Consider the following 21,650-nt stretch of genomic DNA (forward strand, 5'->3'; position numbering starts at 1 on the left):
TTTTTTTTTTGCACTTTATAGGTATGATTGCAAGTTAGTCTTAGTTGTTTTAGTGATGCACTGAAGTGACATTCTTGGTTGAACCTGAAACTCAGATACTGTTTTATTTTTCTTATTCTTTTGGTACCATTTGCATATATTAAAAATGATTGTGAAACTGAATTTTACAACAGTAATATAAAGAAACTCTTGCAATTGATATTTTCATCATTAGGACATTAATGTATAAACTGTCTGAAATTAAATGTAAAACACCATGAAATATGAAGCCATTTAGAGTTACGTGATGTTCTGTCATTTCCTAAAGTGAATAATTGAAAAATTTAATGTATAATATTATTCAGAAGCATCTGGAATTTGCGTATCTATTTAAAGGGATAGTTCACCCCAAAATGAAAATTCTATCATTAATTACTCTACCCTCATGTCGTTCCAAACCCGTAAGACCTTTGTTCATCTTTGAAACACAGATTAAGATATTTTTGATGAAATCCAGAGCTTTCTGACCCTGCATAGACAGCAACACAACTACCACGTTCAAGGCCCAGAAAGGTAGTAAGGACATCGTTAAAATACTCCATGTGACATCAGTGGATCAACCTTAATTTTATGAAGCTACGACAATACTTTTTGTGCGCAAAGAAAACAAAAATAACGATTTAATTCAACAGTTTGTTCTCTTCCATGTTAGTCTTCGACGCGCGTTCACGAGAGTACCATGATGCATGCGTGTGGTGCTGCTGATGCAGGAGCTGCATCCCGGATGCACTGTGCCTTGTTTACGAGCAGAGGAAAGCACACGCATGCATCATGTTAGTCTCGTGAACACTTGTCGAAGACTGACACAGAAGAGAACAAATTGTTGGAATATAGTCATTATTTTGTTTTCTTTACGCACAAAGTATTCTCGTAGCTTCATAAAATTACGGTTGATCCACTGATGTCACATGGACTATTTTAACAATATCCTTACTACCTTTCTGGGCCTTGAACATGGTAGTTGCGTTGCTGTCCATGCAGGGTCAGAAAGCTCTCGGATTTCATCAAAAATATCTTAATTTGTGTTCTGAAGAGGAACAAAGTTCTTGTGGGTTTGGAACTACATGAGGGTGAGTAATTAAAATATCAGAATTTTCATTTTTGGGTGAACTATCCCTTTAAGCATTGTTTTGTCTTTTCTGCTGTTCCCATCTGCTTGTTGTATAGTGTCTCAGCTTCACTACTTGATATGTTTTTACAGAAGTTCTTCCCTAATTCACTCAGTGATTGTAAACTGTTGTGGCTTGCGATGAGGTTACCCATCATCTAAAGTCTTTCAGAGAAGTGAGGAAAAGTCTCAAACAAATAAATAAGAAAATCCAGATCTTCCTGAATACATGTCTCCTATTTTATGTTGATGATTTTTTTTTTGCTGTGCAGAATTGAAGTTCAAATGTCAGTATTGCAAAATGTTAGTTTGATAACAAGGTGTTTTTCACTTTCATATTGCTGTTGAAATGATTTTATTGAAAACATTTTTCTGTATTGTTAAGGTGTCATTTTCTGTTGCTGAAATTTCAGTGCATCCCTAAAAATAAATTTTTCCAAAATTATGAATTAAAAATATGAACTGGCTGATTAACCAAACATCCATTGACTATTTTCTCTCTTCCTCCTCCTCCTCTTTTTATGCTGTCTAGGTTCCATCGGCAGCACATTCACAGTCTATAAAGATCCAAAGCGCCTCCCCATCTCAGCCTGTGGTCACCCCTGCACCAACTCCCACCCTGACTGACAGTCCTCAACCTGCCCAAGCTTCTCCCATAACCATCGGGCAGCAGATCCAATCTCCTCACCAGCACCAGCAGTCTCGGCCTCCGTCACAGCCTCAGTCTCAGGCACAGACTCCCTCGCGCTCCTGCACGCCTTCCTCTCTACCGCCTCTCTTTATCATACACAATCAGATCGGAGGTTCTCCACAACCACCACAGCAACAGCAGCAGCCTCAGCAAGTACAAGTGCAGCTCCAGCCTCAAGTTCTTCCTCAGCCTACCGCCCTGCAGCCAGACATACCTCCTTCCTCCTGTTCCCCGAAGCCTCCACAGCCACTTCCTGCACAGTTCCAGTTCCAGCCTGCTGTGAGCTCGCCTCCAGCTGCAGTGGTGAAACAGCAGGTGACAGTGGTGCCGGGGCTGACTGCGGAACAGCAGCATCACCTTCAGCTGGTCAGTGCGCAGCTGCAGACCATGTCATCCATCACACAGCCCTCTCCTCAGCAAAAGCAGCTTTTGGAAAAACTTCACCAGGTATTACATCATCTTAGCCTTTATATTGTGTTCTAACTGATTGTGAAATAACAAAGTTTGCACTGAAATGTAAATACCTGACAAAATCAGCCATCAGCACATTTTTGATGGTTAATTCACCGTTATATAGAGCAGAGCTTTGTTAACATTTAGGTGCCACTGTGGGCAGGACTAACACTTACTATGAAAAAATAGGTAATAGGTAAGGCAGGTAGAATTAGGTAAAAAAAAATAGGTAAGAGCTCCTGCTCTTACAAATCTCCATAATTGTTTTTTTTTTCTTTTCCATATGAACTCTACTAAAATGATTATCTATGTGCTTGCGATTTATACAGGTCCAGCAAAACATTCTTCTCCAGGCTAAGCAGCAAGCGCAGGCACAAGCCCAAGCCCAAGCCCAGGCCTCTCAACAACAGGCTACAAACCAGTTCAACAAAATGCCAGATCAGCATTCAGTCCAAGCTGCAACTTCAACGCCGAGTGTCACCATCCAAGCGCCAGTCCAGTCCCTTCTGCAGCAGAAGTCTGTGCTTGTCAAGTCCTCTACTACAGGTGGGGATCCCATATGTTTATTCTTTAGATGTTCACTTTCAAATATTCCTATGTTTACAATGTGTTGTCTTCACCTTAGGTGCAAATGACACTCAAGTATTTTCTGCTGGGGCTACAGTGAACCAGGGAATCACAACTCCAAACCTTGCGCAGGCTGTTCAGGTGAGAGAAATTTAGTTGTTAGTATTTTTACTGTAGTTTACAGCTGGATAATTGACCTTTGCAGTACAGATATTGCAGAATTATCTTTACTCAATTTTGAACACTCTCTTGACTCTGGTTTGCAGGCAAAGCCAGGAGTCATAAGTTCAGTTGGTGGTCTGACTCTGAGTAAAGCAGGTTTGCAGATACAGGTTTTAGGCACTGCACTCTCTCAAATGCCCGCACCTCCACCACTTGCTCTACAAACACAGGTAAGGTTCAAAATCACATTACATAAGGCTATTAAAATGAACTGGATGATGTCTTATTTGTGGTAATCTTTTGTTATCTCTTGTCTTTTCACAGACTTCCACATTAAAAAGGCCTTTTAGTTTGGAACCAAGCAAAGAAGCTAGGTATTATATACATATAAATTGCATAAATTGCAAATGTTATTAGTTAAATCCAAGAATAAGCCCATAAATTATGAGAAAGTGGCATTTAAGGGATTAGTACTGTAAAACTGTATGCCAGTCATTGAACACAAATCATTAAGTATGCCTCATGCAAGGTTTGAAGCCATTTGTTTGATGACCTGCTAGTTGTTTTGCACTAGGCTTTTTTAAAGATCAGCAGTTTTCCCACTCACATGCTTGTGTATCTGTTTGTAGGATGCTGGAACAGCTGCGAAAACAGCAAGGCTCTGTTCTCCATCCTGACTACAGCTCTCCTTTCCACTCAGTTGAGGATAAACTTCATCGACTGCTGCCGTACCACCTGTACCAAGGCATGGCTTCATCCCCGGAAGACTACCGCAAAGGTAAATGTTCATACCTCTTTGTGAACACTCTTTTATGGTCCTGTAGTGTAGTTGTGTGGCACCCTCTTTAGGGCTGCTGTGTAACTCTTGCTTTACGCTTCTCTGTCCAGTGGATGATGAATTTGAGAATGTCTCATGCCTACTCTTGAAGCGCACGCAAGCAATGGTGGATAAATATCGTCACTTGCTTTTTGAGGAATCAAAGGTATCATTTAAATCTCACCCACTTGACCTCTCTTGATGTTTGGACCTTATGAGCCCTAAATTCATTGGCATCTTGTGTGTTTGTTACCTTGAGCAGAGGCTGGGTCCCTCTGCAGAGATGGTTATGATTGACCGGATGTTCATTCAGGAGGAGAAGGTTGCTCTTAATCAGGATAGGGTTCTGGCCAAGGAGAAACCAGGTAATGACTAAGGTTCAATACAAGTTAAAGTTGCCATGAAATTGCTTCATGACCACTGTGACAGTTACTCGACCAATAGCTTGTAAATTGTAAATGAGAACAAACTGTTTTCTGATGGTGTGGTATTTAATCACTTTCATCTCTTACTCTTTGCAGAAGAATTTGTGGCCAATTCCTGTTTGCTGGACAGCAGTGCTGTGAGACCTGTACAGGTGGAGCTCAGTTCTGTACGAACCGCATCATCAGCAGCAGCAGGTGCAGGTCAACCTGTGGCAGCCACACCTGCTCCAGCTGCAGCTGTTGCCCCTGCTCCAACCCCAACACCTGCACCTACTCCAGCTGCTGCCCCGACTCCTGCTTCTACCCCTGCCCTCTTCCCTCCTACCAAGCTGGTGATCAAGCAAGGTGGAGGGGGAGCGTCGGTATCCTGGTCCACCAGCTCCACCCCTACACTTGTTCCCGTGGTCCGGCCATCTGCAGAGCCAGTCACGCCAAGTGCCTCCTTTAGCCGCACTCCGTCCTCCCGCCCTGCTGATGATGACGATGATGTTGCGCTTCCCCAGCGGACCAGCAAACCGCCCATCAAGACCTACGAGGCACGCCAGCGTATAGGTTTGAAGCTGAAGATCAAACAGGAGGCGGGATTTAGTAAGGTGGTTCACAACACTGCTTTAGATCCGGTCCACTCCCAATCCCAACTCACGCCACAACCGCCGACCCCCGAGCAGCTGCAGAAAGTCAAGCCCACCCATGTAACCCCACCCATCACAGTCATTAGAACTCCTCCCCCAACTTCTTACACCACCCCATCTTCCACTGTCACTACGGTAACCACACACACAGGCTCCGCCTCCAGTAGCGCAACTTGCTCAAGTGGACCTACGCCCTCATTTTCCTCCTCCTGGTCTTCGTCCCCTTCCACATCTATGGCTCAGATGAATGGCACTCTGGAACACCATGAGGTAGGCGGAGTTAAACGGAACCCAGCGTCCACAGCGACTACTCCACTAACCACTTGCCGGCTCCCGCTTCGAAAGACGTACCGTGAGAACATCAGTCCACGTCGCAGACCAGGAGTACCAGGAGGAGGTGGAGACACGTTGCCCATTGTACCAGCAGGACCCCCTATTACTTCTTCCCCCCAGCCACAAGGTTCCTCCCCTCAACCTGAACAGACTGTGATAGCCAGCGTGAAACTAGAGAGGCAGGGTGGACATGGGCAGTCCCACCCCCATGCAGAGTCACAGAGCCTCGCAGCAGTAGAGGATGTGCTCTACCGTGGCATCAAAAATGCGTACCAACATCACAAAGATTTCTCCGACAAAGAGGATGAGGTCAAGGCAGAGGAAGGTGGCGGTTTGGGGCGGTTGAAGGGCATAGGGAGCAAAAACCGAGAGGGAGGAAGGGGAACCTTCAGGATGGATCAGCATGCCCCTGGCCCACCTTCTCCTGGAGAGTCTTCCTGCACAAGAGACTCCACACTTCCTGCCAAACGCTGTAAGTCCGACTCTCCGGATATGGACAATGCAAGTTTCTCCAGCGGCAGCCCGCCACCTGACGACTCGTTGAATGAGCACCTGCAGTGTGCCATAGACAGTATACTGAACCTCCAACAGGGCCCTCCTGGACATGGAGGCTCAGGGAAAGGGGCTTTAGGGAGGGTTCATGGGGAAAACCTGCCTAATCAGCACCAAACCCATCCTTCCTACAGACAGTCCATGCCTCCCCTCTCCACGCCACCCTCGTCCACCCCCATGTCCCAGCATCCACAGGTAGGGGGCCGAGGACAAAATGGGAATTTGGTTTCACAGACGCACAGTAGATAACAGCCCCTGTAGCCTATGTTGACTGAAAGACTGAAAAGCAGGATGTCAAAGGATAGGGGAAGCAAACGGAGACACTTTTCCCATGATCAGCTGTTTGCTTTGTTTGTCTGTGGTTTGTGCTGATGAAATGTGTTCTTTTGGTTTACATATGGCCCTTTAAGTGTACTTTCTAGAGTATAAAAAGTGCACTTTGATATGATTTTCAAAATTTTGTCCCTCTGTTTTTTCCTGGGTTCGAATCTGGGACGGTTCTTATGTCAGTTTCCCAATTTAAAGATTTCTCTCAACTTGTGAGAGACAAAAATATATGACCATTCATTTAATAAATAATGTTTGTAATTACTGTGACGTATGCGGATTGCAGGAACTTTTTAAGTGATATCATGAAAACTGTCATATAGTAGTTAATTTGGTTATTTTGGAGAATTTATTTTGAAGAGACTAATGGATCACTTCTCCCTTTGTTAGAATGGTCACCCTTTACCATGGAATTATGTTTTGGGGAACAGGTGATCACTGTGTAGAGGCTCATTAATGCATAGTAGTATAGTGCGCTATCTCCCCAAAGACAAGAAATCTGGTTTTGGTAGTCCAGCTACAGGAATTAACAATGAAGCTTTCACAAACAGAAAAGTCACCAGAACTGTAGAAAATCTCTTGACCTTTAACGCATTCCAGCATCAAGAGCACATTTACAAATCAAACATATACAGCACAGCAAATGTGGTCACCCTTTTAATTTAAAAAAAATGTAATATGATTTTCATGGGAAGAATATTATTGAAAATCTGAAAAACAGCCATTTTTGCATCTATGAAGTGCAGAGTGTGAAAAGTTCCCAGACACAGCCTCCCTCATTTATGCCTTTTTTTTCTTTCTTTTTTTGTAGTATGTATGTTCAGACACTTTTACACAATTAAGATAGAATCACTGAAAGATCTTCGAACCGTTCAGAAGCAAACACAGCGAAAGCAATGACATGGAAAAAAAAGAACAATAATGATGTAAAGAAAAAAATAGAACTGTAAGAATTTGAAGTATAGTACTACAGATTAATTTTGTATTGTATTTATTGTGTATAATGACACTTTTTAAAAAAAACTGTACATTTAGTAAAACTGTAAATTAAACCTTGCTTCTTTTATGAAACAATCACACTTGTTTCTCTTTGCCATTTGACTTGGTTGTTTTTTTAAGGCTGACAGCTGAAGAGATTTATTTCTTCATTGTTTATATGTAATGATCTTACTGGCCAGTAGGGGGCATTGCTTAATCGGGTCTGAGTCAGAGAGGCGCACCAGAGCACAATATAGATGATCTGCCAAGTCTCTCAAAGGTGGTCTGTCATGCCAGTATCAAGAGTCACGTGAACATCTGCTCTGCAAACAGATCTCTTAGATCAAACAAAAGCCAACAAAATCATAATAGAATACATTGCCCCATGGTGCAGCGTCTGCTGAAAGACAAGCACCACCACACCCTCATGTTTGCAGGCAGCACTTTATGTAAATGAATGACTCCCTATAAAAGGCTTGACTCCACCTTAGCATGTTGATGCGCCCCCTCACTCCCTGTCCCCACCCTGGTTTAAACCCATTGTCATCACTCGCCGTCCAGGGCTCTACCGTGCTTCTGCATCAGGCAGTGTTTGAAGAAGAGGTGCAGAGAGAAACGTAGGCAGGGAAAGAGGCAGTACTTGTGTGCATGCCTTAGAGCTGATTGTGCTGGAGGAGTCAGAAGCACAGGCAGATCAGATCAAGACCTCTCATCTGAAATACGTTTCAAGGGATGGTTCTTCTCAGATATTTCATGTTTGACTTGTTGGTATTTGGGTGCCTTGGACAAAAATTCTTCTACTAAGATACATCCTGACGTGTAGAAACACCTCCGGGGCTATAGAAAGAGTGGTTAAGGTTTATCATCTCTTCAAGTATTTCAATCTAAGATTCAGCATTCTCCAGGTAAGACGACAAATCGTGGACTTTTTGGAGTGTACCTTTGCTTTGTGTTTTACACTTTAAAATCCCTTTCAGATTAAATGTAGCTTCAGAATATAGTTCAGAACGGTGGATGCATGCATCAATTAACTAAAAAAAAAAGTACTAAAGGGAGCAAATGCCTTTGGCCTTTCCTCTGATTTTTGGCACACATCAGTGTTCTCGTTTTGTAATACTTCTGGAAATTAACTGAAGCTCAAGGCTTCTCCAAAAGAATTCAACTGTATGTTGCAATTGTGGTGAAGGATGCCACAAGTCTTATTACATAGTCAAATCCCAACCATCTTCCTTTTGCCAAGGCAGCTGTGCAAAAGTTTAACTTTTATTTCAACATAACTAGTTTCTTTTCAATTGATAACAAAGGCTCTAAGGTTGGCACAACCTTGACATGAGAAACATGTCTCTCTGGAGTGCATTTACTTCTGCATAACCTCCATTTTGATTCAGAATAAGTTCTCCTGATAAGCATGATGCATTAGTAGGGAGTGTTTAGAATCCACTGTGAGCCAAATGCTCATTATTGGAATTACTGCAAAATCCTGTCAAGATTCAAGAAAAACTACTGAATACGCTTGTGTTTGACACATCGCTGGTGTATTCAGCCCTTTACACACAGTAATCCTTCACTCATTTAACTTTCCACTGTTGGAAAACACGGCTCTCTTTTCAATATACGGAAATAAGTTATGAATGTGTGTTTGTGGACCCAGAGTTTGGGTGGGTGTGTGTGTAAGTGTTTCCAAAATGAGCACCAACTTTTTCCAGGGACATGTATGGACAATGCACTCTACTTTCCCTGTAGGCTGAAAACGTCGGTTTAGATTCTTTATTTGAAGGTAAATGGAAAAGCTAGGCATTTTAATGGGAGCAAGGTCTGTTAACCAAGAAATAAATGAAATATACAGCTAAAATACCTACAGCATATACTGTATAAAATATAACAAGCAACTATTCAACCTTACATTTACCCTTTTTATGTTTTTCAGGCAAACAAAAAGTAATTTACTAAAACAGAAGAAACCTGGGGGTTAAACGTTATATAACATCGTATACTATTGCTTTATAACGCCAGCAAACATCCCTTAAACACTGTAAACCGTCAAGTCAGAACGCTTGGGTACATTATATAAATACCGTAAGCAAGAGAAGAGTCTTTAGTCATCCCAGAGGACACGTAAACCGTGCAAAACACAGCAATAAATTAACTGCAAAGGAAACTCTGAATACTCCCGCAAGGCGAAGATGTCACGCTGGGGACGCAAGAATGTCAAGAAGGCCCCTGAGGTGATCAGGACAGTGACCGAGGGCCTCAAGTCACTCTATCGAAAGAAACTCCTGCCCCTGGAGCAGTACTACTGCTTCCATGACTTCCACTCACCGAGTCTGGAGGACGCCGACTTTGACAACAAACCCATGGTGCTAGTGGTTGGACAGTACTCCACAGGAAAGACTACCTTCATCAAGTAAGACTCTAAATAAGTCAGTTTACTAGGGCTTTTCTGAGTCTAGGGCTTTTAAGGGGTTTAAAATAACGGTATGTTTGACCAAAGCTAAAGCTATGGTGTCTATGTGGTTATGGCCCTGGATAGCGGTATTAGTCCACTCATGGTTTAGGATCTTGGGAGCTCACTATGTGTGATGTCTATCTTCTGTCTATATAACATTGGTTTGAACTCAGTATTAAATTCAAGGGTTGGTTTTAGGCCATTTACCAAATGGAAATACAGTGGCATGCGAAAGTTTGGGAACCCCTTGCAGAATCTGTGAAAATGTGAATAATTTTAACAAAATAAGAGAGATCATACAAAATGCATGTTATTTTTTATTTTGTACTGTCCTGAGTAAGGTATTTGACATAAAAGATGTTTACATTTAGTCCACAAGATAAAAAATAGCTGAAATTTTAAAAATAACCCCATTCAAAAGTTTGGGAACCCTTGGTTCTTAATACTGTGTGTGGTTACCTGGATGCTCTACGATTGTTTTTTTAGTTTTGTGATGGTTGTTCATGAGTCCCTTGTTTGTTCTGAATAGTTAAACTGAGCACTGTTCTTCAGAAAAATCCTCCATGTCCTGCAGATTCTTCAGTTTTCCAGCATCTTTTGCATATTTGAACCATTTCCAGCAATGGCTGTATGATTTTGAGATCCATCTTTTCACACTGAGGACAAGTGAGGGACTCAAACACAACTATTAAAAAAAGGTTCAAACATTCACTGATGCTCCAGAAGGAAACGGGGGGTGTTAAGAGCTGGACAGGATGAGGATGTCCAAATTTTTCCTATTTTGTTGAAATATCTCTTTTTTCCATTTAGTACTGCCCTTCGGAAGCAACAGAAGATACTTGCATGTTTCCCGGAAGACAAATTAAGTTTTAAGACAAAAAAAGTTTTCACCCCTCGGCTCTTAATGCATCGTGTTTCCTTTTGGAGCATCAGTGAATGATTGAACCTTTTTTAATAGTTGTGTTTCAGTCCCTCAATTGTCCTCAGTGTGAAAAGATGGATCTCAAAATCATACAGTCTTTGCTGGAAAGGGTTCAAATATGCAAAAGATGCTGGCAAACTGAAGAATCTGCAGGACCTGGAGGATTTTTCTGAAGAACAGTGCTCAGTTTAACTGTTCAGAACAAACAAGGGACTCATGAACAACCATCACAAAACAAAAAAAACAGTCGTAGATCATCCAGGTAACCACACACAGTATTAAGAACCAAGGGTTCCCAAACTTTTGAATGGGGTTATTTTAATAATTTCAGCTATTTTTTTTTTCTTGTGGACTAAACGTCAACATCTTTTATGTAAAATATCTTAGGACAGTACTAAATAAAAAATAACATGCATTTTGTATGATCTCTCTTATTTTGTTAAAATTATTCACATATTCACAGATTCAGCAAGGGGTTCCCAAACCTTCGCATGCCACTGTACATTTAGCAGAACTTAAACCAAACTATTCCATAGTGTTTTGTTTGTTCTAGTAGATGACAGAATAAAAACCACACGGTTATTAAAAACTATGATTGTCAACACGGTAACCATGGCTTTGTTCTGTCAACACAGGTATCTGCTGGAACAGGATGTCCCAGGGAGTCGTATAGGGCCGGAGCCCACCACCGACTGCTTCACTGCTATCATGCACGGAGACGTGGAGGGAATCATTCCTGGAAACGCCCTCATAGTGGATCCCAACAAACCCTTCCGCAAGCTCAACCCCTTCGGAAACACCTTCCTCAACAGGTGAATAGAGTCATACAGGCAGATGTTACACTGAGCCGCTATGTACGACATGACATGAGAAATGAGGGTGGGTTGTGTGGAAGAATGTGTCGACTGATCTGTCTGCTTACTCTGGGCATGCAGGGAAGATAACAGAGAAACAGTGTGTTAGTTTTTGCTCTACGGAATTTCAAGAGTCCGTGCCAAATTTCTAAGGTAGGAGGGACTTAACTTATTTGTGGAAAACTTGTGGAAGATAGAGATCACAAGAGAGGGCAATGAGCGTTAATGTGCCTAAAGCAGAACTGCAATCTGTGATGATTTAGAGGCGTTAGAGTACATCAGAGGTTAAAGAGTGGACCTCGTTTCAAAGTTTGTCTTTAAATAATCAAATGTTTATGAGTTTTACATTTTATGAAGAAAGGATTTTTGCATTTTCTGAAGATAATGTGATTTCTGAAGATTAGTGCTTTACACTATGCTAGGTCGAAATGGGTGGTTGCCAGGGCATTGCTATGAGGTTGCCGAGGTGTTTTTTAGCTTGATGCTATGCAGTTGCAAGCATGTTCTGTGTGATTGCTTACTAACATTATGATGTAGAAAAAGAACATCATGATTTAAGGTAGCATTCATGTAGCACAAATTAAATGGAATACACCAAAGTTTAACAGATCTCAATTTAATGTCATGTGGTGTAACAACTAAGTAAAAAGTAATAACATATTTTCATTACACCTTGAACACATCTGAGTTATGATGTAGAAAAATGTCAATTAAAAAAAAAAACGTTTTTATAGATTTTTATGAAAGTGCCTCATCATAAAAAAGTTCAAATTATCTAATATTTTATTCTTGACATACAGTCATGAGGGTCTGCTGGGTAGTTGTAGTTCAAGTCCAGGTCATCTGAATACCTCAGTCCTCTCATTAACCTTGCCAAGAAAGTTTCAACATAATTAGCTTGTAGTTGTCTGTCAACACCAGAGGAGGCGCTGTCTTGAGTGCCAGGGAGTCTTAATCAGATACAGTTTTGCTCTGATCTCTTTGGGTGTATTTTTGCAAACATGTTTTGAGAACTTCTTTTCTCCTACTTCCTGCCCAGGGAAGCAGTCCACTCGTTAAACTCATTTAAAGCAGGAAGAGACCATGTTTTTCTATGCCGCAGATCATTTGTGGCAAGTATTGTTTGATTTTGGCAGCGCTGGTCATTTTCCCTCAGGAAGCCCTGTGTGTTTCAAGCACCACTTCCACACAATGGATCGGCCTGGGAGGAGTGATGCTAGAAGTCTGCTTCTTAGATCACACACAACAGTTGTGATAGGAGTAATGGCTCATTTTTCAGCTTTTCTTAGGGGGAGAGTGATTTTAACTAAAGAGTTCCTGAATGTTTGATAATTGTGCTGTACCCTTTTAAGGAATCAAATCGCAACTGGGCGACTGCAGCCTAAAACAGCAGAAAAATCATAGACCGAACATGCAATCTTGTATTTAACAAAATATATCAACATGAAGTCTTTACTTGACTTACCCATTCAATGAACTTTGAAAGTTTGGTTCCATCACTAAATGCAATACAAAATCTGTTTAAACTTCATCTTTGTCTCTGACAGATTCCAGTGTGCTCAGATGCCCAACCAGGTCCTGGAGAGCATCAGCATCATTGACACCCCAGGCATTCTCTCCGGGGCCAAACAAAGAGTGAGTCGAGGTAAGCAGACTGGAAAAGTAGGGAGAGAGGTTTGGAGGTATTTTATGCCAAATTTCAATCCATTTCTCACTTGAAATTTAACTTAATTTAAACTGGTCTACGGTGTCTCTTTAATTAGTTGTTGGTATTAGGTACTAACTGGCATAAATAAAAAGGATAACACTAATCCGAGAGTTTGTTTCAGAGTAAATAGCAGATGATCAGTCTCTAGGCTCTCCTACAGAGAACATCATTGGGTAACCTTAGCTTATCAGTGTTGCACCTTTCTGGTCGATGTCTGCTTTTCCTCACATATTTTCCAGCAGTTGAAGTGAGGCACAGAATGGGAAAGTGAGCCATTAAGGTGTGACAGGGAAGGAATGTGAAGGGCTGACATGTATTGGGGGATGTAGGAGGGTCTGGAGGATTCAACTGTTGTCATAACTATTTTAGCATATACGTATTGTTCACACAAAATTTGCACATAATCACCCAGAAGATTGTTAAAGAGCTAAAAGTAAGACTAAAAGTCTTAAAATTTTAAAATACTTTCAATAGAGCACAACAGCTGGGCTCCAGAATTACAGTCCACAGAACAGGGTTAGCCATCTTGAGATAGTTTAGCTCCAATCCTAATTGGAGCTAATTAAGGTGTTTAGGATTGCTTAAAAATTACAGGCAGGTGTGTTGGAGCAGGGCTAGAACTGAAGTATTCAGGAAGGTAGCCCTCCAGGAGTAGGGTTGGCTACCCTGTCACAAACCTTTCAGTCAAGTCATGAGCTTCAAGGTTGTAAAGGTTCTCCAACCCTGCTCCTGGAAAGCTACCATCCTGCAGACTTTAGTTCCAGACCTGCTCTAACACATCTGCCAGTAATTATCAAGTATACCTAAACACCTTGATGTTTGTTTGGGGTTGGAGCTGAAATCTGTAGGACAGTAGCAGAGTTAGTGAGTGAGTAACTGACTGACGTGTAGCCAAGTATGGTGTCCCTACTTGGAATTTGTGCTCTGCATTTCACCCATCCAAATGCACAAACACCGCGTTGGAATTTGTGCTCTGCATTTCACCCATCCAAATGCACAAACACCGCGAGCCATTTTTGCTGCAGCGCCCAGGAAGCAACTGGGCATTCGGTGCCTTGCTCAAGGGCACCTCATTTGTGGGTAATGAGGGTGGAAGAGATAGCTGGTTGTTCACTCCCCCCACCTACATTTATGCCGGTACTGAGACTCAAACCCATGACCTTCGGGTTACAAGTCCGACTCTCTAACCATTAGGCCACAACAGAACCCTGTTGTACAGCAATAGTGTATACTTCTCTAGAATTCACAAACCAGTGTGAGTTTAAACTGAAAAGAGTCCCACCAATCAGAGAAGTCGATGTTAAATTGGAAACAAGAGCAGTTACTATTGTCTTTTGTTCAGTTTATTGATTGCGTTCTACCGCTTCTTTCATTTTGTAGGATATGACTTCCCAGCAGTTCTCCGCTGGTTTGCTGAACGTGTGGACCGGATCATCCTTCTCTTTGATGCCCACAAGTTAGAGATCTCAGATGAATTTTCAGAGGCTATCGGGGCCCTCAAGGGGAATGAAGACAAACTCCGTGTTGTGCTGAACAAGGCTGATATGGTTGATACCCAGCAGCTCATGCGGGTGTATGGGGCTTTAATGTGGTCTCTGGGGAAAGTGTTTGGTACTCCTGAGGTTCTCAGAGTGTACATTGGGTCCTTCTGGTCTGAACCTCTTATGGTGTCCGACAACCGCAAGCTGTTTGAGTTGGAGGAGGAAGATCTGTTTTCTGATATCCAGAATCTGCCACGCAACGCAGCCCTACGCAAACTTAATGACTTGGTCAAGAGGGCACGTCTTGTGAGGGTAAGTCAATATATCAGTAATGACCGCTTTGTTGGAACTGTGATGTCAGAAGTTAAAACTGATCGAATGCAAACACTTAAAAGGTTTTCTCACCCAAGGATTAGTCATCATTTACTTACCTGCATGTCGTTCCAAACCTGTATGGCTTTCTTCTGTGGAACACAAAAGAAGATATTTTGAATAATATTTCAGTGTTTTGTGTCTATACAATGAAAGTCAATAGGCTATGTGCTTCACTCACAGGTGCATGCCCATATCATCAGTTACTTGAAGCAAGAGATGCCGTCTGTCTTCAGGAAGGACAATAAGAAGAAGAACCTGATCTACCAACTCCCAGTCATCTTCTCCAAGATTCAGCTACAGCATCATATCTCTCCTGGAGACTTCCCTGATTGTGCCAAGATGCAGGTTAGTGCAACCACCTGGTCCTTGTTTTGAGGTTAAAATACCAATTTTCTTGCTTGAAATAGTCTTTAATGACTTTTCTTAGGAGCAACTAATGGTACATGACTTCACCAAGTTCAAGGCCCTGAAGCCCAACCTGATGGCTATGCTGGATGAGTTGTTGTCTACCGACATTGCCAAACTCATGCCCCTTCTTAGGCAGGAAGAAATAGAGGCTGGAGTCCAACCTGGGGTCCAAGGTGGGGCCTTCTTGGGAACCCGTGCCGGACCCTTTGTGGAAGGTGACCCCTTTGGCGAGACTGCGGATGAAAATGGTGAAGTGGGTGAGGAAGATGAGGAATGGGTGGTGACAAAGGACAAGCCAAAGTATGATGAGATATTCTACAACCTAGCGCCGAATGAAGGCAAACTAAGTGGTACCAAAGCAAAAGATTGGATGGTGAGCACACGGCTGCCCAACTCTGTGCTGGGCCGCATCTGGAAGCTCTCGGATGTGGATCGCGACGGCATGCTGGATGACGAGGAGTTTGCCTTGGCCAGCCACCTGATTGAAGTGAAACTGGAGGGTCACGGGCTGCCCCCTGAGCTGCCTGCCCGTCTCGTACCACCATCCAAGCGTCGGCAAAAAGGCTCTGATGCTTAGACAATGCGCCTACATGGCCTCCACTGATCCTTGTCCGCACTTCCTGCATGTTGTCCAGCTCCACAGCAGCTGCAGTGCATCTCCATTCACTGTATTTTGGTGCCATTTTGTAACATGGAATTAATGTCTTACTTTGTATTCTTGGTTCAAATGCAACAATTCAAAGATTCCCTGCTGGAAGCCAAAGAGCATTGTGATAAACCATAGACTGGTCTCAGTCACTTGAAAAGAATGTTGCATCTGTCACCATTCTTTTCCTGATGGTAACATCATATGGCATCACATCCAGAAATGCTACACACATGACTTATAATGGCTCCTGAACTAAGGGATAGCAAACAAACTCTTGTAGATAAGACAGTCATTTTCATCATTTATTGTAGAAATCTGTAGACTTGGCTTTACATACTTTTCCATGTGGCTTTTAATGTAGTCAATTAAGTCAGAATGTGAAGTCAAGCACTTAAAACTCTGAAACTCCTTTGACAGCAGACCCGAGGAGGCAAGTGAAAACCTTTCTGAGACTTTGTTTTGGAACATGTAAATCAGTTTACTAGCATGTTGTTGTATTTGCTTTTAAAATAAAAAATGAGATATGCTTTATATGTGATCAGTTGTTGTTTTATTTTTTTATAGAATAAGCTCTATGCATACTATGAATGAATGACACAAAATATATATAAAATCATACGTTAAAGCAAAAAAAAAATTTCTTACTGACTACTGTAAACAGTTCCACTGTCTGCTTCAGTTGACCATTGCTTTCACAGTAAATATATTGTGCTGAATAAAGATCCTTTGACTTGTATTTTTTTGGTTTGAAAAGACATTTTTACAAAAAGAACTGCACTGTAAAAGCATAACACTGATATGTAAAATTTTGAAGAAGAAAACAAGAACAAATTGTATAAACTATAAACCAAAATTTTACACCAAACTAACTAGCCCATAATGAGTTTGTTTTTATTTCCTTTTCATTATTATTTAATTTAAAGGGTTCATATGATGCTTTTTTAAAGATCATTATTTTGTGTATTTGGTGTAACAGAATATGTTGACATGCTTTAATGTTCAAAAAACACATTATTTTCAAATACTGTACATTATTGTAGGTCCTCTATGCCCCGCCTTGATAAAGAATATCTCTTTGGTTTTGAGACTTTAGTCTTTGCAACTTCAGGGATCTTATCTATGCACAATCAGCTTGTAACACTCCAAAGAGAAAGGAAAACTTGAAATCGCATCATATGACCCCTTTAATATTTGTGTTTATGTAATGTTTATTGCTAAGAAAATAACAAAATTCCACAAGTCAAATATCATATTTAGCTAAATTTCATTTACAGGGTTATGCAAACCTCACTCAAAATAAATAGAAATTGAAAACAGCTTATATAGTATTTAAATTTAATAAGTCCCTAGGTTGACATTTAACATTTTCTCCTTTCACTGACTCTTCCTTGAGAAAATACAAAACAGACTTTTGAAAGTTTCAAAGCCTATTTGGTATCCTTTCTATGGAAAGAGCCTTTTACAAATCTTGAATTTTTGGGAAAGGAGGCACTAGCAGGCAGAAAGGCTGCAGTCTTGTGCACACATATGCTGTACAGTTGCTCGGTGACAGGCCAGATAAACAGTGAGTCACAGATCTCCCTGCCAAAACCCCATACCAGCATTTTCCATCTTCCAGCACAACCACCCGTTCCTCTCTTCGCTTATACTTTCCAGCTCTTCATCATTCCAGAGGCTGTGTTATAACTTTTCTCACATCTTACTCAATGCCTGAGTTGTTCCTCTTCCCTCATACAACCCCACAACCTGTGAAAGCATTGTGTGTATGTGTGTGTGTGTAACCCTTCAGGTTTGTGAAGAAAGAGAGGAAGGGTATCTCCCTGTTTCTTTCCTCAGTTTCTTAGTGGAAAGAAACACAAATGAGAAACAGAGGCAATCCACCCATCGCTCCATTGCTAGCTGGTTTACAATGTGACTCAGTGGTGAAGAATGTGGTGGGATGGGCTTGACGGAGTTATTAATATCTCTTTTCATCGGGTCCGTTAAGTTTCCTAAAGTCCAGTTTCAGGCTTTTGACACATCTCTTTATGGAAAACGTTAGTATCCCCCTATTTGGACTTTTCTTCAGGACTGGTCTCAATCCTGAATCCTGCAAGTTTGTATGCGTGTGTGGTGACAGAGGCTATGTGAACATACAGACATTTGAGATCCACCTCATAAATTGAGCAAGTAAACATAAATCATTATAATCATCTGCAGTTTATACTGAAACTCCTAACAATTCCCTTAAACAAAACCGGGTAATTAAAGAATTTGAAAAAAAAAGAATGTGCATATTGCATATTAAAATATTATATTAATAAATATACTGAACAGAGAAAATACATGTTTTAGTCACTGTGTCAGCATAACAATATTCCCTTAGGACGTAATGGCATGTAATTTTCCATAAGCCTCTTACCAAGCGTCTAAATGTGTTCACATAGTCTCTCTATGTGAACTATGAGACATTTCGTATTTTAAAAAGGAAAAAAAGAGTTACGTAAAGGCAGCAAACACATGGCAGTCTCTTGACTACATAGCAACCATAGAGACAAGAAAACACGCACAATATTTGTACATGTTGTGAACACCGCCTCCATGCCGGGATTCCCTCTCACAGACCAGCACACAGGGGTCTGCATGTATGTCAGGAGCCTACATGGGGAATTCCTCACAAAGATGCCCCACAAACTGCATGCTAGCCCGGGTGAGTGTTACTTTAGTGCATCCTCTGGTGGACATTTACAGAGGCTGCACTACCTGGAGCTCGGAAGAATAGTAAGTAGGAAATTTATGCTTGTAAAATGTTAACTTATCTATGTTTATAATTTTAAATATATTGTAGTGCTTAGTTTATGAAAGCCTGACTAAAAGATAATGATTGACTCTTCCACAACTTTCAATCTGGAGTAAAAGTAACCTAATTTTTTATTTATTTCTATCTTTTAAAATTAAAACAATTCAGCACCATTTATATTACTTTCAAAAGCTTAACCTTATACATGAATTTCTAAAGCCTCTAAATTATTAACATGATCAAAAACTTTGTTAAAAAACATGCTTTCTTCCTTCTGATTATTTACACTTTTTAAGTAAGTAAAAAGCCTTTTATTATAATTCTTAAACTATTCATCTTTAGGTTGTGTTACATGTGTCTTTTTCTGTGAAATCAGTTTTTTTCTTTCTTTTTTATAAAGTACACATAAAAATAAGTTTTATACTAGTCATTCAAAATGAACATTTACTGGAATGAAACAACTTAGGTTTACTTAATTATCCATACATTATTTTTAGATGTTTTAGATGTCACATAATTTTAGATTATGTTAAAATGAGAGTATCAAAAATGATACATAAGACATTTGAGGAATGTTTATTTGTACAGCTGTATTTGTTGAATCACATTGTACTATATGTTTTGCCCCTCACAATTGTCAGCGATAGGTTGCAGCATAGGATGAGTTGAGCCAGGATCTAAATGCAGCTGTCAACTTTAATAAACAATCAGAATAACAACTTGTGTCCTCACGCCATAACAGGTCCAACTGAGGAGGGAGGGAGTGGGTTCTGGAGGAGGATGTGGAGTTGGAGAGGAACGTGACCATGGAGGTATCGGCAGAGGGAAAAGCCATGGAGGAGATGATGGAGGGAGGAGCCAGGGAGGAGATAGAGGGAGGAGCCAAGAAGTCACTCAGAGCAGTGCCAAGACCAAGGCCCATTGTGGAACTGATGGAGGGAGAAGCCAGGACTGGTGGAGACCCAGGCGGAGCTGAGGAGACAAAGACCCAAGGGGACACAGGAGGCCTGGAGGGCCAAGGCGGAACCGGAGGCTTGCGGGATCGAGGTGGACACGGGGGCTGAGCTGATGGGAGTGAAGACCAAGGTTGGGCTGGGTTGTGACTAGAAGGGATACAGCAAAAACCGGAAGCTAACAATAAATTGAATTTTCTACCTATTAGATTGTGTTTTATTAACGTCTACACCTACCCCAACCCTAAACCTACCCATTAAAATAATGCAAAAATAGTAATTATTGTTGTACAGTGTGAGAAAAATTATGCTATATTGATGTGCGCATGCCCAGTTGTTTTTGCTGTATGCCATCTATCCTTAACCGTTGGGCTGGAGAGAAGGAGACCAGAGGAGCCAGAGGGTTTGGAGGGACGATGCACAGCCAGTGGTCTGGAAGAACGTGGTGCAGGCTAGATGACGACTGACCAAGGCTGAGCCAGAGGGACCAGGGAGCCCAGTGGAGTCCAAGGATTGACAGACACTGTTGGAGCTGAGGGATCATGGAGCCAAGGGGAGCCAAAGGGTCAGGGCTCAGAGGCCCAAGGTGGAGCTGGACGCCACCATTACTTGCTCTGGCTCTGTTTCTGCCGTGCGCTCAGGCTTTAGGTCCTTGAAGGGCTTTCCCTGTTGAAAAAAACAGCATATGCTGGTTATGTTTTGAAGCATGGCTGCTGGTCTGAGCAGGTTTGAGCTAGTCCCTAGCTGGTTATGAGCTGGTTTGAACTGGTCATGTGCTGGTCCTAAGTAACTAGCTCCTGCTTAGGACCAGCACATGACCAGCTCATAACCAGCTAAGGACCAGCTTAAACCAGCTCAAACCAGCAGCCATGCTTCAAAATATACCTAACCAGCATATGCTTGTTTTTTCAACAGAGTTGGCAACTTGGCACAGGCTCTGGGTTTGTGGCAGAAATGTTGAAAAGTGGGGAAGGACTAATGAGGAATTCCGAGACAGGTGGGTCACTGGAATGATGATGGGCAATGGCAAGATGATGCAAGTGGGCTGGGTAGGCTGTGGCTGAGTGTCCTCCTCTACCATCTCAGCAACTGTGAATGGCGAGCCACTTAGTCAAACAACATAGTCTATGTATTGTGCCAGAGTACAGGTGGTAGCTCCCACTGGCAGCATTTGGAAGAAATGGTCATCCAGCCCTCCCCAAAACATGTCTTCAAGGTTCCGTCATTCCAGGACATTGATGGCAGAGCTTAAAGTGCCCCTATTATGCAATTTTAAGGTTCCTAATATTGTTTGGGGAGGCTCCTACATAAGGTTTACATGCATGCAAGGTCAAAAAACACTTTTGTTTTCTCATAATATACATTTAATTTCACCGCATTTCTCAATGATTTTCAAACGATTCGTTCAAAGCAGTTCTAAGATTCAGTCTCTCTAAATTCTCCTTTCCGTGAGCCTACTCTGATCTGATTGGTCAGATGGCCCAGTCCTTTGTTATTGCTCTACCGCGAACAGCGTACGTCGGAAACAAATTGCCTATTGCCACAACTGAATGACAGCTCCAGAGAGAATGTATACAGAGAAAAGTTTCGATTTTACCTTATAAATTTGAGCCCTAGTCCAATGATGAAACATCTAGTTGGTCAACCAGACACTGATTCGCAAGCACGACTGGAGCAGGATGTTTCTCTGTAGTAAGTGTCAACTTAGTTTGTGGTAGTTATGACATGATTGGAGCACCATTGTTATAATTTATTTAGGTGCACGTGATGGAACTTAATCAGAATGCCAAGCGAAGGTAAAAACCTCTGCCGCCACAAAGTACGACAGGTAGTATTATACGTTTCTGCATTAGTTGAGCATTAGACTCCTCTTTTATAAAGAATTAAGTGTATTTTGAACATTTGATAGAAAATATAAACATATATTATTTATCATACTTACACATTGTGATTCAGTGGAACCAGCTGGTCCAAATAAACTGGACACTGAT

At 41.6% G+C, this 21,650-nt stretch overlaps 2 protein-coding genes across 6 annotated transcripts in view; both read left to right on the plus strand.

Annotated features, from left to right (window-relative positions):
• LOC107714538 (glioma tumor suppressor candidate region gene 1 protein-like) overlaps positions 1 to 6,778 on the plus strand; it is a 15,973-nt gene extending 9,195 nt beyond the window's left edge. For 4 of the 5 annotated variants that reach the window (XM_016520401.1, XM_016520405.1, XM_016520404.1 and 1 more), the window contains 9 exons: positions 1,680 to 2,285; positions 2,621 to 2,837; positions 2,917 to 2,999; positions 3,125 to 3,250; positions 3,345 to 3,394; positions 3,650 to 3,798; positions 3,909 to 4,003; positions 4,097 to 4,202; positions 4,359 to 6,778. In XM_016520401.1, the coding sequence (XP_016375887.1) occupies positions 1,680 to 2,285; positions 2,621 to 2,837; positions 2,917 to 2,999; positions 3,125 to 3,250; positions 3,345 to 3,394; positions 3,650 to 3,798; positions 3,909 to 4,003; positions 4,097 to 4,202; positions 4,359 to 6,028 (3,102 nt within the window). In that variant the 3' untranslated portion in view covers positions 6,029 to 6,778. The remainder of the gene's footprint in view (positions 1 to 1,679; positions 2,286 to 2,620; positions 2,838 to 2,916; positions 3,000 to 3,124; positions 3,251 to 3,344; positions 3,395 to 3,649; positions 3,799 to 3,908; positions 4,004 to 4,096; positions 4,203 to 4,358) is intronic. The other variant, XM_016520403.1, reaches the window with a different exon arrangement.
• Positions 6,779 to 7,650: 872 nt separating this feature from the next.
• ehd2b (EH-domain containing 2b) lies at positions 7,651 to 16,444 on the plus strand. The gene is made up of 7 exons (XM_016520406.1): positions 7,651 to 7,989; positions 9,012 to 9,488; positions 11,088 to 11,264; positions 12,854 to 12,951; positions 14,395 to 14,807; positions 15,051 to 15,215; positions 15,298 to 16,444. Exons 2-7 carry the CDS (start codon positions 9,268 to 9,270, stop codon positions 15,853 to 15,855), a joined length of 1,632 nt encoding a protein of 543 aa, XP_016375892.1. The 5' UTR covers positions 7,651 to 7,989; positions 9,012 to 9,267; the 3' UTR covers positions 15,856 to 16,444.
• The last annotated feature ends 5,206 nt before the right edge of the window (positions 16,445 to 21,650 follow it).

The sequence above is a fragment of the Sinocyclocheilus rhinocerous genome, unplaced genomic scaffold (assembly GCF_001515625.1).
Source record: "Sinocyclocheilus rhinocerous isolate Xijiao unplaced genomic scaffold, SAMN03320098_v1.1 scaffold809, whole genome shotgun sequence".
Taxonomy (NCBI): Eukaryota; Metazoa; Chordata; class Actinopteri; order Cypriniformes; family Cyprinidae; genus Sinocyclocheilus; species Sinocyclocheilus rhinocerous.

Excerpts from the sequence above, each read along its gene's own strand:
- ehd2b (XM_016520406.1), top strand. The coding sequence starts at position 9,268 with ATGTCACGCTGGGGACGCAAGAATGTCAAGAAGGCCCCTGAGGTGATC. Across the intron at positions 11,265-12,853 it reads GGAAACACCTTCCTCAACAG|ATTCCAGTGTGCTCAGATGC; the intron begins GTGAATAGAGTC and ends TGTCTCTGACAG. Across the intron at positions 12,952-14,394 it reads CAAACAAAGAGTGAGTCGAG|GATATGACTTCCCAGCAGTT; the intron begins GTAAGCAGACTG and ends TTCATTTTGTAG.